The sequence below is a fragment of the Eucyclogobius newberryi genome, unplaced genomic scaffold (genome assembly GCF_026437365.1).
Source record: "Eucyclogobius newberryi isolate DKJ021-1_F unplaced genomic scaffold, fEucNew1.0.hap1 SCAF_6, whole genome shotgun sequence".
Lineage (NCBI taxonomy): Eukaryota > Metazoa > Chordata > Actinopteri > Gobiiformes > Gobiidae > Eucyclogobius > Eucyclogobius newberryi.
The window spans coordinates 23,703,805-23,718,890 of NW_027316278.1; the positions used below are offsets into that span (position 1 = coordinate 23,703,805).

A 15,086-nucleotide genomic window follows, 5' to 3' on the forward strand; every position below is an offset into this window, starting at 1 on the left:
CAAAAAGCTATAAGACCAAAGAGGTTGCAGGGGGCTGTCCCTCTGGGGTTAATTTGTTTTGAAGCTTTCCACTTGAAAAAGCTACATCTCAAGCAACAATCAGCGTCACACAGAGATAATTGTGCAGTGACATGTAAAAAACATAATATCTGCTAAGATTGTCAAGATTATGAAGTTGTCAAGGCTCAGCACATTCGATTTAAATATCACAATGATGAAACACTGTAATGTTACTATTCTGTGAGCTGCAGTCTTTTTTACTATCTCCGTATTTAAATCACAATTGTAGATTTCAGAACAACCATTTGGTCCACTAGATCAAGACAATTGTATTCAGAGAAAGTCCAACTCTCTTCCCTAAGTATGTTTTCAGCACTGATATACCAAAGCAACTGAGAATGTAGTTTCAAATGTAGTTTAAGTATTGTATCTGAGTATCTTTATTTTTTTGGACCACTGCTTGTGTGCCTTCTCTACAACAATCCAAATTGTTCATATTGTGGACTGTTTTACATTTTGACATCAACAGTTGCTAATGCATGTACTTTCATAGCTTTGAGACAAAACAAATGCGCCCATGTAATGACGCCCTGCACTGTTGTTTTCAATGGAGAGATACTTAGATTTGTAGTCAAGCAACAAGCCCTCATTAGCGTTTGTAATTGAATATTTATCCACAACATGTTTCACAAGGGACCGGGTAAATGAAACATGCAATGACACACAAAAACACACACATCAGCTTACAGTAGAACCCTAACCTTTGCTTATTTTGCGTTTTGTGTATCCTGTGTAAATATTAGCACAACCATAACGTGCTCTACAGAGAAACTCATTGAAGGTACAGAGGGTGGGGACAATTTTACACCCAACACAATTTGCAGACAAAGGCTGTGCAATCAAACAAAGCATTCTGATTTATCGGAGGCAGCACAAGGGAAAGAGACAGCGGTCAAGACACAAAAGGCTATCCATAAAAGGTTATCGACCTGGGGCAGCTGTTAGCGACCAAAGACTGGGTGGCAAAGATAACATGGGGTTGACTGGGAAGAGATAACATTGCTAATGCATAGAGATACATGTTTAGATTTTTATTCCCACGATGAAAGCCACGTATATATATATATATATATATATATATATATATATATATATATATATATATATATATATATATATATATATATATATATAAATTCAAATTACGTGCCCTGCTTCGCTACTGTGACACGCTTTTAGCGCTACAAATAGCATTGGAAAACAAGCCCCAAGAAAATGAACACAGTAAAATAACCGAAGTGAGTTTGAAGGCATGGGGCAAACCACAGTGACATTCTCCATTTGTTTCAGAAAAGCCAATATTTAGACTGTTACGTTTGTGCGACGACTCTCCAGTACCACGGAGAGCTCCCCTGCATGCAACACACACTGAGGCGCCACTAATTCTACACCCATGGGTAATAAACAGCATATGTGAGCCTCCAACCAAAGCAATAATGGAAGTCTTTGGAGAACTGAGCCATTTGAGGGCAGAGGTTAATTTCAGCCCGGGACAAAACAACATACATTTGCAGAGGTGAAAGGAACAGTTCTAAATGAGTTACACAAAGTTCTTTATTCCTGATACCGAATGATATAACCACAAAACAACAACTGCCATATTTGTAGTACACATACTGCGTCCATGCAAATGAACTGATGTAATTGTATCATAACAGCTTCTGTTATTAAAAACTTAGATAACACAATTTGCCCCCAGAAAAAAAACCCTTCATGGCTCAACATAAAGATGAGTTATGCATAGAAAGACACACAAAACTGAGAGGGAAAATGAGCCCATTACATAACGCTACCTGTCATCATTCTGAAAGGACTGATCTCCCAGCAGCAGGTCCCTGAAGCGGTACCGCGGTGGAAGAGGAGGAACCTCAGAGTCCACGTCAGCCATCTTGAGAGCAGAGATGTCCAGGATTACACCAGAGTTGCTGCTGTTGTTTCTCTGCAGGCTCTCAGAAGACATCCTGCGGAGCACAGTCAGACACTTTACTGTGTGTTATTCTCTGTGAGTGGCAAAATGAATGAGTTGAAATATACAATATGAAGGAGCACTTGAGCTGGGATACATCAATTTAAACAACAATGCAATGCCAAAAGTTTTTATACTGCATATGTTTTGATGTAAAAAATACTCATGTGTGGAGTTCTGATTTAACAATGTATATGTTTGAGAGTTTGAGTTTTGATGTATGGAAATGGGCAATCTGATATTAATGTCCATTACTTTGGTGTGCTCATATGAGATTCTCTGCGTGTTGTTTAGAACTAGATAACATGCTCCAGAGGGACGGTTTGCCTTGTATATGGTCAGTCCAAGTGTGGAAGTTTTGGAAATGTGTTCTCAGGTTAGGAAAAGGCTTTGGTTAAGGTCAGTCATCACTTTGTCCCTTCTGAGCTGACCAGCCCTTGTGTGTCTTGGTCCCATGTGGCTGTGGGGTTATGAACAAGACCTGTGCTACATGTAGGTGAATGAAGTGCTTCACAAAATTACCTGTCACCATGGGAACTCGATGGCCGTCGTGGGGGACTCATAACTGCCTCTTGTGGGGGTCATGTAGGATGACAAAAAGGGCAAGATATTGTTAAATCAATTATATTATTATTGTTATGTCACTAGATTTAGCCATTTGTTTTTTCTTTCAGCCACATTCTGTTAATATTCACATAAATGACACAATATAAACTCAGATATATTTCAAGTTTTATACAAGTGAAGCTATTTTTGAATCCTACATGAGGACCTTTTGCTTCATTTACAGTCATTGCACTTCAGTTATGCAAAAAGCTCCACAAGAGAGAAAACTTGTGGTCACAAAGAGCATCCGATTTGTGTGGTTGTGTGTGCTGGAGTGCTTAGTAATAGCTCTTTCTGGTCAACATTAGTGTGTAGTATTAGTGTGCAATGGGGATGAGAGCCAGGGAGGACATGCAGCAAATTGTCAGAGTTGGGATTGGAACTCACAACGCTGCAGCTGGCGGCACAGAGTGTAGCATACGTGCTGCCGTTTTAACCACTCAGCCATCAAGCAGCCCCACATTACTTAGATTATCCATGTTCCCGACACAACTAGAGCTCAGTCTTTGAAAGCACATAATGGATTCAAAGCACAAGGACAGAGGGGTTTCCGTGAAGAGAAGAAATAAGAAGTGCTCCAAGAAGTTTGAAAATGAAGATGAGCAAAGACACGTGCTACAATAAGAGCATGCACTACATCCCCCACAAACTAAACGTGTCCTAAGTTTATTGTCATTAAATAACACAGAAACTGCCTTATATGTGTATGATATTAATTGGTCGAAGCACATAAAATGCATAAACATTGACATTGACATTGACTAGTGAAAACGTGTTACCTGACAGTGTTCCTGCTAGTGCTCTGTCCTCAGAAATAAAGGTTTACTCAGGACAGTGTCCTCACAGGACAGAGGGTGTTTTCTAACAGAGCGTCCCACGGCCATTGAGAGTGAAGATGTCATTCCACTGCCACTTCTAAAAGCAGCAGGCAATTGGTCCATCTGACTTGGCTCAGCAATTCAGGCAAATCCGATCATTGCACAACCGTTGACGACGCGGACGTCAACGGTTAAGAGTTAAACCAGATGTTTCGGTTTCAGGAGGAATACAGTCCCACTCCGATGATTGGTTGACACGTCTCCAGATCCAGAGCTTCTTAAAGTAATAAGACACTGATCGTCACCTTTGATGTCAGTGTACAAGAGTCCACATGGCAACTTCAGCGTCAGCGCAGGGGCTGAACTTCAGGCATTTTGCGCGCGGTGTTGTTACGGTCTGCGTGTCCAGATGTCGCTCAGAAACGTCCTCACGCCAACGTCCTCCGCGCTCCCCGTCGCGCCGTGAGTAGGTCCGCTGTCCTCTCGTCACGCGTGCAATGAGAACGCGATGTATCGTCCTATGTTTCTGTGAAGCCCATGTTTTTCCTCCAGCATCAGCATCCTCTCCTCTGCACGGACGAGCCGCTCTGCCCGGACTCCGCCATCTACCGGACAACCTTGTAACATCCAGCCGCGGATGCTGGGCACGGCAAAACTTGTCTCGGAAGTGCTTTTAGTCAAATTATCCTTCAGTCCAATCCAGAGCTTTCAGGTTTAATGCACTTTTGTGATGGATTAAGGTTTACATATAGCACTATTAATATGAAATGTGGTGTCTTCAAGAGAAAATAAGCGTGTGATTTACAGTAATCGCCGTTTGGAACAGTTATTATGCATTTTCCCCTTAAATAACACAGAAATATTGTAAGGATGACTTGACTTATTTTTTTTTATAGCGTAGTAAATATTCCTTTTATAAATGTATTGAGGCAACATGTGAAATATTATTTATAGCCATGTAATTATGTTCTGTACACATTTCTTGAGTGAGATATTGGCTCTCATAATACAGTCTGACCATTATCGATCATGCAAAGCCGCAATTATTAATAAAGCACAATGACTTAGTGAAGTGGAGTCATTTACCTGTGGAAGGTCTTTCCTCTGCGATTTGCCTGGCAAATGTCCCTCTTCGATTAAAGTAAATGTTCATGGTGCTCAGAGTGGTCCTGTCTCCACTGAACCTGTGTCGCTCTGTGCAGCCTGATGGTGCTCAGTCTCTCCATGTTTCAGCCCATTACTCCTCGGGGGAACGAGCTGAGCGTCATCACTTTAAAGCCCACACAAACACTTATATGGTTTCCCATGCTCGCAGTCGTCTCACTCATCCTCCGGAGCCTCACAGTCTCCATTCCCACAGACTTCCTCTGCACTACATGATCCTGCAACTGATTGTGTTATTTTTACTGCCCGACTTGACTGTTTGTCTCCTCTGAATCTCAGCAGCAAGTAGTAACTGCACAAAAACACCGTGGTGTGACGCGACAGAGAAAGAACAGGTTAAGAGGAGAACATTTCCACTTTATTGAATCTCTCTTGCTTTGCAGATACAAGAACACCTCTGCATTTCCAACCATTGGCTCTTTTATTCCCCAAAACTCAATGCATGCTGTGCCTATATATAAACTTATCATTACCATCTTGTTCTATCCATTCAGCAATACACCTACATATTTCTTTTGATTCATTGTCAGCCCTGCATTTATACAGGATTTGTCAAAATATGAATATTTACAATTCACAGTTGTGTGCAGAGCAGGCATCTGGTTTCATCTACATCTAGCGTGTGTCTCTAGTCCAAGGACAGTTACATTGTCAACAACAGACAATACAAAGTCAAAGTAACACTGCATAATACAATACATCAGACAAAGGGAACATCCATAATGTTATTGCTAAGCTTGTGTTGTGCTTTAATTGAATGCTGCCATTTTGCAGAGCCACTCCAGCGTTGACTAATGCTTAGATGTGTCTCATTTCCCAGTGAACTCTTGCATTATTCAGCCATTTTGTTGCTGTGTCTGAACCATCGCACAATGCATCGAGCGAGCCGTGCATCCATTAGCCTATCTCTAACTCTTGTGTCCTCTCCATATATTATGACTGTAGTGGACACTCAGCACAGCACTGCCACTCTGCCTCCTGGGTGCGTTCTCTTCATGCTCCCAAAGTGTCTAAAAACAGACAAAAAGGAAAAGAAAATGTCAGACAGAAAGGCCGCTCAGAGCCATACATTTGCAGGATATGGGAGCAATACATGAGCTGAGAGTATGAATCATCAAGTGGTTGCGTTTATGTGGCCACCAGCTAAAGACACTCTTCATTTAGAAAGTATCACATTCTCAAGCCCATTTCCTTTGGACTGTCTGTGGAGATTTCTGGCATTAATTAATGTAATGTCACTTTTCACTTTAATGAGAAGGCAATTACTGCAGATGAAAGGCTCTGGCTGCAGTCTGTCGTTGATTCAGACCCACAGACAGGGCAGGTTAAAGCTGGCAGTCATTTTAAGCATAAGATGTCAGGATTTTGCATAATTGTGATTGCTTGATCTTTTTCAGAAGTATAAAATGCAAGAGCTTATTATCATACATTAACACTGATTATTTATTATTGTAGAGGGCAGATAGAAAAATACAACATGTAAGATTTGATTGGTTCGTTCAAAATATAGTACTTTATTTGTCTATCATTGTATCAATATCAGTTTTGAATAGCTATAACTTTTTCTTTAGTATCAAAATCACGTGTGAAATGTTCATGTATCGTGCGAATTCAAATGAATGACCCTGGATTAAATGGAGAATTCTTTATCTATACCACTTAAACACAAAAACAAGTTGAAAAACAGTTGTCGCTCTAAATTACATTTGAATAAAACTAAAACTAAAACTTGGTAAACACAAATATTTTCCTTTTTATCTAACTTTTAGATAATTTTGATATTGATTGTGGCCCTTCTGGACACAACTCTTGGCTTGAGACTAGAGGTTGTAATCCCTCATGTAATACTTCAAAAAATATTTCCATAACAATTCAATCTTCAAACTGCAGACACTGAGAATGATTGATCTCTTGAGATTGTAGATTACAAGGAAATTGTCCAAGCTCCAAAATACACTCACGCTCTATTTGGACAGTTGAAAAATCTTTCTTTTTTTCAGCATGATTTATGTTTGAAAAGGATTGTTCAGAGTTCACATTTTAAACTCGTAACATTTGAGAGAAAACAAACTGCTAAACTAGTGCAAGATATTCAGAACTTTTTTTTGTAAAAGTCGATAAAAACGAGACATAACGTTGCAGCCTTTTGTGATTCCTCTGCAATCTTGGTTCAGTTGTTATCACAAACAAATTAAAATAAACCAGGTAAACATTCTCTGTATTGCTCTCTACACAAGGCCTGTGTTGAACTGAGACAAAAATCATTCATTTAACAGCAGGGGAGGCGCTGGAGCAGATGTGTGTAGCTCAGAGCTCTCAAAGGACTGTGCATCCTTAATGAACTATGCAGTACTTACGGGTTGAATGCTTTTCTAGGTCTGGCTGTATATGTTAGTTAAATAAAAACACATGAGGTATTAAACATTTAAAACATTTGCTTAAGTGACAAGTTACAAAGCGTAAAGGCCAAATGAAACAGGTATTTTTGTTCACGCTGTGCTCGAACGGGTCACAAAGGAGATAATGATTGTCTCGAAGCAAAATGTATGTGGTATTAGGTTAATTTTATAGTAGTTTTATTTGTGCAGCCACATTTATCATATTCCTAATGCAATGTAGAAATATCACCCGAATATTGACATCAAGATAATGAAAAGTATATTGATTTATATATTTATATTCTTTGTCAATATTGCCCAAAACTACCCTATATTTTAGACCTCTTTAAACATGTTCTGAAATGCATGTGATTCTACTTTCCTGATGACTTTTCCTGACTTTCCTACATTTCCTTTATCCGTCTCAAATGTTAATGCTCCTGACCTGGACATGTTTAATTAAAATGTCCACTTCATTGTAAAACATAAATCACACATTTTATCGCAACTTGCCTTGAATATCCAATCATGAAAGAAGAATTTAATAATGATGCTTGTTTGTTTTTTCAGTCTGAACAATTGAAAACTGACTCCATGACTGACGCACCAATGAACCAGAAGCAGTATATAAAGTAAATGGACTTTTACCTCCATGTATTCGATTCATGGCAGTATATTTCTATCGTCTTCAGGTCAGTGACGTCATCCGAGCCTCCAACAGCCAGCAGCGCTCCATTGAACACCACAAGGGACACCTGAGAGACACACAGGGGAAAGAAAAGTTTATATTTTTAGCAGTATTACTATGCCACAAGAGAGTAGGCAGCCAGGGCCAGACATGAAGTCACAGTGTGGAGGAAGAGCATATAAAAACATTTGACAAATCTACCCAGACTTGTTGGTTTGTGTTCATGTCAATCCTTGTCTGTGCAGCCATTTTATTCTTGTCTTACATTGCTCCTCTTGCTCCTCATCCGTTTGACAGGAGTCCACCTGGATGTCTCCGGGTCAAGCCTTTCCACCGAGCAGAGGTTCAGGTGGAGCTCGTCTTTGCCCCCTGCCACGTAAATGTGTCCCAGATACACAGCACAGCCGGCCCCCTCCCTGGGACTCAGCATGTGGGCGCAGATCGACCAGGTACCGTCCGCCGGGTTGTAGCACTCCACTGAGAATATTTAAAGGGCATGGGTGTCAGTTAGGCTTGTATGCATCTGGCAATATATAGCCGCAGCCTATATGAATGAGTAAACTATTATGTAAGCGAGTGGGTGCAGTGGTGTAAATCAAAATCACAAAAAGTAGCAGATTGTCAAAAAACATGGGCCAATATGTTTCACATCTGAAACAGGACCAAATAAGGTTGTGGGAATCTCACTGGCATGCATTTCTCATAGTCAGACTGAAATAGTCAGTAACTCGTGTGGCCATAACATTACTCCAGTTTATTTTTTGCCAAGGTCTGTGCATGTACACACTTGTCCCATAAATCTAACATTTTACAGACAGAAGATTCAAGCATTGTGGAGGATATTTAGGACCGGTTTAGATAAAGGTGCACTATGTCACTTTTCTTGTGGATGGTGCTCCACCTGCTTGTCCATAGGTAGATGTTACTACTTTTAATTTATAGCATCAAACTTTAAACATTAAACTACATGGAGACAAGTAGGTGACACCACCAGGCCAAGTTACAGCTCAAATCTGTAGCGACATGACTCCGCTCAGTGTAAAGGCAAATGAAACATACAAGAAGTTTGCTTGTTTACCTAGGGCTGTAAGAACAAGAACAAACTTAGTTTTAAATAAATAAAATCTTAAATCTTTTGGCTCTGGCATTCATACTTCAACAGAAACACTCCTCTAGACCCCGCCCAGTGATCCTCAACAACTGTTTCCACGCTGTTGCTATGTAGATTATAATCACAGACAGTACACTTGATATGGTTTAGCAACTTTTATAGATATTTTTTTCAAAATAAAAAGATAAATAATGGACATTCTTGGCAAAACAATAGCTTCCCAGCAGCGAAAAGCGGGTGGCTTAAGTTGAGTTGTAGCTTTAGTAGTAGCAGAAATGTATTGTACTATATATGCATTTTTTTTATATTATATTGTATTATTTTTTTATGTATTTATTATTTTTCATATTATATTTGAAGGTATTCTTTATATTATATTTATATTAATCATGTTTTCATATTTCAAATCATGGAGAAAAGTCATTTATCATGTACTGCTGACAGTTGTTTGTGGTGAGCTGTCCTCTTCTATTCCCATTCATTAAGAGGGCAATGAGGTTAGAACATACATTTAGGTAAAAGACATATAGATATACTGTTATTCTAACCGACCAACGTTTTATTTTCAGAGACAGTTGGATTTTAGAAAGTGTCCCTCTAAAACACATTCTTGGCAGATACCTGAGTTAAGTGCTATGTCTCCATCATTTCCTCCCATCACATACAGTTTCCCACTCAGCACCGCGGCCACTGCTCTGGCACGTCGCGTTGACATTGCTGCTTGCTTGCTCCATGAGTTCATTTTTGGATCATACCTAAACAATTAAACGAATGCTCTATCAACAGGATGCCATTTAGTCATTCTCCCTTACAGTACATTGCAGTATGCGCAATGCTCGGTCTGATAGTGTCTACGCCGCACCTTTCCACTGTATTTAGAGCCGTGATGCCGTCGTGTCCTCCAATAGCGTACAGGTACCCGTCCATCTCCACCAGACACACTCCACTGCGGGGGCTGCTCAAGGGTGCTACATCTGGGCTCCAGCTGTCTGCGTCTGGGTTGTACCTGCCGGGAATCAAGCCCAATGGCGGGGGTGTCAGAGTGACGATATGAGGTAACACCAAGAGCCAAAAAAGCCTCTACTTCACGTGGACTGGAGACGAGCTACTATAGAACATATACGTCTGGATTCGGCTCATTGGATCCTGAAATATAGCTCTTTCCTCATAAAACATTAAAGGTGCTTTATTTACAGTTTACCACCTGTTTGCCTCCACAGAGATATTACTGCTTTGCATGGTAGGTTCTGCAGTATGGCATTAAACGTGTCTATCTCCACACCACCAGGCCAAGTTATAGGTCAGATCTGTGGAGAGGCGACTTCTGGTCACAGTTAGAATGAATATGTTTTAAGGTTACTTTGGACAAGGAAAACACATTTAATTGGGGATAAAATGCAACATAGATCAGGTAAATGACACATTGTGGAACATTTCGTGCAAAGAAAAAAAAGTAGGTGGCACTGGTGGGACCCTCCATTAGAAAACGCAATATGAGTTTGGGCAAGTATACGTTCAATGAGGACTTAAAATAAGACTTGTACATGTTCAGCCGCTACACAATGGTCTGTTTAACTGTATGTGATCGATAGTTAGAGCTGAATGGGACCTGAACTAATGTCTTCTTCAAAATACATTATATTAATAAGATGGACATTTGGAACTGTAATGTGGGAGGTAAATTATGTGGTGATCATAGAAATGCAGATTGTCATTTCTACCTTTAACTGTTTAATTAATTAAGTATTGTATAAAAGACTGATCTAATTAGCTTCTAAAATGTCTTTAAAAAATGACTATTGTAATTCCTTTTTTGAGTATTAACAAGAGAGCAGCACTTCTGTTGTAATTGTAGCCATATAAGTGTCCACCACTGATTACTCCTGTCGTAAAACCCTTCCCTCACATAATATTTGTGAAAAACAGCTTGGATAATGATCATTCGAAAGCTAAATTAGTAGTATTTTGCCACAGTTTTCAAATAATTGATTTGTTGAGATGAATACAATTGGTTGATGGCCAATGCATGACTGTTACAAGTGCTGAAAGCTTCAGTGCACTCAGGTGACCAAAATAAGAGCGAGCTGCTTGAGGGCTTTTCAGGATTATTTTTATGGACTGGGCATTTCCCCACAGGGTCAACGGGCAGCCAGTCAGTAAAAAAAACAAATAACTCTCCATGGGAAACTGGAGCACAGGCAAAGTCACAACACATCTGAAAATATGAATACATCCAAAACAGTCAGTGTAAATGCATTCAAAAGTGGAAAAGGGCAACTTGAACTAAATGCCATGGTATTTTATATGGATGGTTAGTTCTCAAGGAGTTAGCTTTGGGACATTGTCCAAGTCCTGTTTTATACTGACCCCTACTGTTCAGCAGGGCAATTATGTTGTCAGAAAGCTTGGCAAAGGAGATGTTATTGCAATAATCCTTGTCATAAACCCAGATACAAATCGATACTAAAACGATTATAAATTGAATGGGTTTTGATTCTGAAGCACAGAAATAGGACAAAAATGCTAAGCTAAGTTTTGCTAAAACGTATGTGTTCTAATTATGTTTGGACTAATTGAACACTCTCCTCACTTCCTTCCCACATAAACACTTACTAGTCACTCAAAGGCATCACACTGCTCACTTGAAGCCAGGACAAATCTGCTCATTGCAATTAGCATTAAATATTTACAGCCCCCTCCTCTCCACAGACCACCTCACATTCGTCTGAGTCAGTCAGTTGTGACTATTTCAAACATTAGACGAGATGTGTGCACGCATCCAGACACAAAATAATTAGATGCCAGTTTTAACATTAGCTGAAAATCAACTCAAATTCAAATGAAACATTCTAATTGCTTCTTATGGATTTAGCCGTACTTGTCATCAAAAGCTAGATGTGACTAATTGAAATAATAATTGTTCCCGGGGGATTTAGGCTTCTTATATAATTCTTAAACAGGGAAATGGCATCAAAGTGGGAAAATACTTACTTCTCCACATTAGTGTAACAGCGGGCCTGGTCGTTCCCACCCACAGAGTAGATGTGGCCCCCGAGTGTGCCCACTGCCACGGTGCCACGCCGGGTCACCATCCGAGCAGCACCTCTCCACTCATTGTACTCAGTGCAGAACTGCTCCACCTGACATGAAGGGTCCTGCCGGCTCCATCCACCCACTGGCAACACGGGACCAGTTTGTACAGAGTCACATAACTATAATGCATTATATTATCAATGTGGAAACTAGAATCATTATTATAACTGTTTTAGTTGTACAAACATAATCCCCTTTAGATTAGACTAGAAGGATAAGGATAACTACCTACTTTTTGGTGTTTGGCCAAAACATATTTTCAATAACGTTTGCTATGTTTCCTCAATCGGCAAAATGATAGAAATGCAATGAATGTTGTTTAAAAGTTATGCAACATTTTAATATTGAGTACCTTTTATAATAAAAACTAAAATGCTGCAAAAACAGTGAATTCGAAAATGTTAAAGACATTGAGTAACATAATGCGATAAAGGGATATTTCTGCACTTTTGTTGATGATGGCATAGTCAGGTCTCATTTGTCTTGTAGTTCAACCTCATGTTTTAATTTCTGTTGATTGACATTATATCATCTGAATACTGTTATTGGTATGTGATGAGCCCTTCTTGTTAGTTTACTGTATATCTGAGACAAGGTTTTTTATTTGCCTGTAAACGACTGTAATCAGACATGGTTTACAATGAAACTTATACTCACCCATAAACATCATGTCGTTGAAGACATCTTTAGGAACAAGTCTACTGAGATGTTCCCGTGGAGAGGGGCGAGTGGGCATGGATCTTTGGCGTTTTGGTGATGTTAGGTTTTGTTTCATGTGGCGATGCTCTGGCTCCCGAATCGTAGCTCTAAACACACAAGAGAGTCAAATAAAAAGATGGAGCAAAGTGTTATCATTCATCAACACTAATTAATCAACATTACAAAGTCAGGTTAGAGAAAATGATAGCTTCAAAAACAGTTACAGATAGCAGGTTTTGATATGTTGGTTATGATCTGTTGGTTCTACGATAAAGAATATTCATGCAGCTTTAGCGGGTACAGAAAAAAAATATTGTTCATGTACTAGTATATGGTAAACCAGGTATTGTTTATGTTCTCATAACAAAATTATTTGAAAAATGCCCAGCACAATGGCAGCATTTTTACAGAAAGCGCTCTTACCCCTGTTCATCGTACACTCCCATGTTTCTCTCTTTTGCAGGCTTCAACTTCTGTGACTTTGTCCCACTTCTGCTCAACCCAAACCACTACCTTCTCTCAAGTATGTCCTAAATCTAATGGGCGTCTCTGACTTTCTGCTTGGCAGGAAATTGGAATGATGACCTCCCCCCCGCCCCTTCCGGGACTTCATCCTTGTGATTCATCCTACATCACTGCACTTTGAAACCCAAGACGCCTCCTCCACACCCCGGCTCCTGCGTCCACCGGACAACTGGCATTCTGCGGGCATCAGGTGCCAAGCTCACTTTCTGTCCTTCAAATGCACCTCAAGTCACTCAAAAGTTACTGTGTTGTTATCAGTTATATCAGTCATAATCAAAGGTTTTTCTTGCCTCCATGTACGCCTTAATTAGAATGAAATACCAATGTTTTAAGGGTGTGGTATTATATGGATGCATTGTGAATTATTTGAAAACACTTCATATATAGTTTTTGTGTCTAATTGTGGATTTTTTTTAGGACTTTGAATGGCTAGACAAATTACGTTGATTATTTAGCAAATTAGATGTTTATGGTTTGGCTGAACTACATCTGACTAGAATAGAGTTATGTGCATGTCTATGTTTGACAAAATATACAATAAACATGTTTTATAGAGTGGAAAAAAGCACATACCATATCTTAGATTAGGTTGACAATATCCCTATATCAGATTATAATCCTCAGTATAAACCCTGTTGCACTTACTGTTTAGTCAGGAGGTAACATGTATTTCTCAGCTCAAAACAGTTCAAAGTGTTATTATTGTGTTATAAAGTGTTATTATACATTCCATTTATCTTATACATTCCATTTATTTTAAGTCAAAAAGCTCTTGTTTCGCTCACACAGTCAACGTTACTGTGACCCAAACCTGTCAGATACTTTCTAAATCATACATGACCAATTTTGCCACACGAGGACGGTTTAACCATACACATATATACATTTATCTTGTTGACACCCCATAACCGTTAGTGGCAAAGTTAAATTGGGAGAAGTGTTGCATTACCTTGTATAGGGCAGAGTGACAGTGACTCATCTAAGCAGGAAGCAGGATTAGACGCTTAAAAGTAAAATTTGTTAGACACAATTAGGCCGTGCATTTTAAGGAACTGGACAAGAAGTTGCCTTGAGATTGTCTTTTGGGGCAGATGTCAATGTTGTCGTTTTAAAAGTAAGAACACAAGCTGTTGCCGACTAAATGAAAGCTTGACAGTTAATTTCACGCTAAATCAGCACTTAACAAGTCAGGTCCTTGGGCACCCTTCTTGCCCGCATCAATGTGGTGTATTTAATAGTAGTTGCATATACTCAAGATTCCGAAAGGCTGCCAAGTCTCCATCAATCCCAGGACAGCTGAAGCCACAGAAGTAGATTATCACTTGCATCATTATTATTTGTTTAGTATGCATGACCCACTGCTCCTTGTGACTGGAGTTGAGATTAAAATGTCATGCAGTGTAAACAAAAAAAACATTTCCTACTTACAGAAGTATAAATTATAATTAGAAGTGGGTGATGTGTGATATGTTTTAAATCTGGAATATTTAAAACATATAATCAAGAATATTGTTTGTTTAAAGCTGTGAAAAGTTTGGATAAAAATATACATCCACTAAATCATATATACTTAGCACAAGTGAACAAATAAACCATCATAAACATGACTCAGCTTCAATAATTACGTGGCAGTTGCTGTTGTGGTCTTCTTTACTTTAAGGCAGGATCCCAATTCTTTATTAAGTCCTTATTTTGTCCTTTTAATCAAGTGGTTCAGTGCTCCAAAAGTCTCGATGAATTCTCCCTTGACATTCTTCTTACATATGGCTACTTTGGACTGGAACAACATGTTTTCATCCCTCTGGTGTGTAGCTTGAGTGCTTTGACAGTAAAAGAGAACATTTAGAAGGTCAAAGGTTTACTGGCGTTGCTATAAAATGTGGAAACTAAATACAAACGGCTTGCCTGATCATTAAAAAGGAAACGCCACACTGCACTTTTGCTGGTTTGCTGATCGCACACGTGTCGTCAGAGCATT

At 39.4% G+C, this 15,086-nt stretch overlaps 2 protein-coding genes across 15 annotated transcripts in view; both read right to left on the reverse strand.

Annotated features, from left to right (window-relative positions):
* kcnt1b (potassium sodium-activated channel subfamily T member 1b) overlaps nt 1–4,779 on the reverse strand; it is a 53,266-nt gene extending 48,487 nt beyond the window's left edge. For 9 of the 14 annotated variants that reach the window (XM_072432443.1, XM_072432432.1, XM_072432440.1 and 6 more), the window contains exons 1-3: nt 4,537–4,778; nt 2,549–2,597; nt 1,854–2,021 (exon numbers count right to left, since the gene is read on the reverse strand). In XM_072432443.1, the coding sequence (XP_072288544.1) occupies nt 1,854–2,021; nt 2,549–2,597; nt 4,537–4,603 (284 nt within the window). In that variant the 5' untranslated portion in view covers nt 4,604–4,778. Of the gene's footprint in view, nt 1–1,853; nt 2,022–2,548; nt 2,598–3,411; nt 3,506–4,536 lie in introns of those variants that run through there. The other 5 variants (XM_072432439.1, XM_072432437.1, XM_072432442.1 and 2 more) reach the window with 3 other exon arrangements.
* A 180-nt stretch (nt 4,780–4,959) lies between these two features.
* On the reverse strand, nt 4,960–14,857 carry LOC140347379 (uncharacterized). Its single transcript, XM_072433808.1, has 8 exons — nt 14,734–14,857; nt 12,542–12,690; nt 11,783–11,966; nt 9,654–9,797; nt 9,413–9,546; nt 7,946–8,157; nt 7,641–7,747; nt 4,960–5,624 (listed from the first exon to the last, which is right to left on the reverse strand). The coding sequence occupies exons 2-8, from the start codon at nt 12,657–12,659 to the stop codon at nt 5,567–5,569; spliced, it is 957 nt and encodes a 318-aa protein (XP_072289909.1). The 5' UTR covers nt 12,660–12,690; nt 14,734–14,857; the 3' UTR covers nt 4,960–5,566.
* Between the last annotated feature and the right edge of the window lie 229 nt (nt 14,858–15,086).

Bases quoted from the DNA above. Each gene is read 5' to 3' on its own strand.
- LOC140347379 (XM_072433808.1), bottom strand. From the start codon at position 12,659: ATGAAACAAAACCTAACATCACCAAAACGCCAAAGATCCATGCCCACT. The intron at 11,967-12,541 runs GTGAGTATAAGT...CCGTGTTGCCAG, and splicing joins CAACGACATGATGTTTATGG to TGGGTGGATGGAGCCGGCAG. The intron at 5,625-7,640 runs GTAAAAGTCCAT...GTCTGTTTTTAG, and splicing joins CATGAATCGAATACATGGAG to ACACTTTGGGAGCATGAAGA.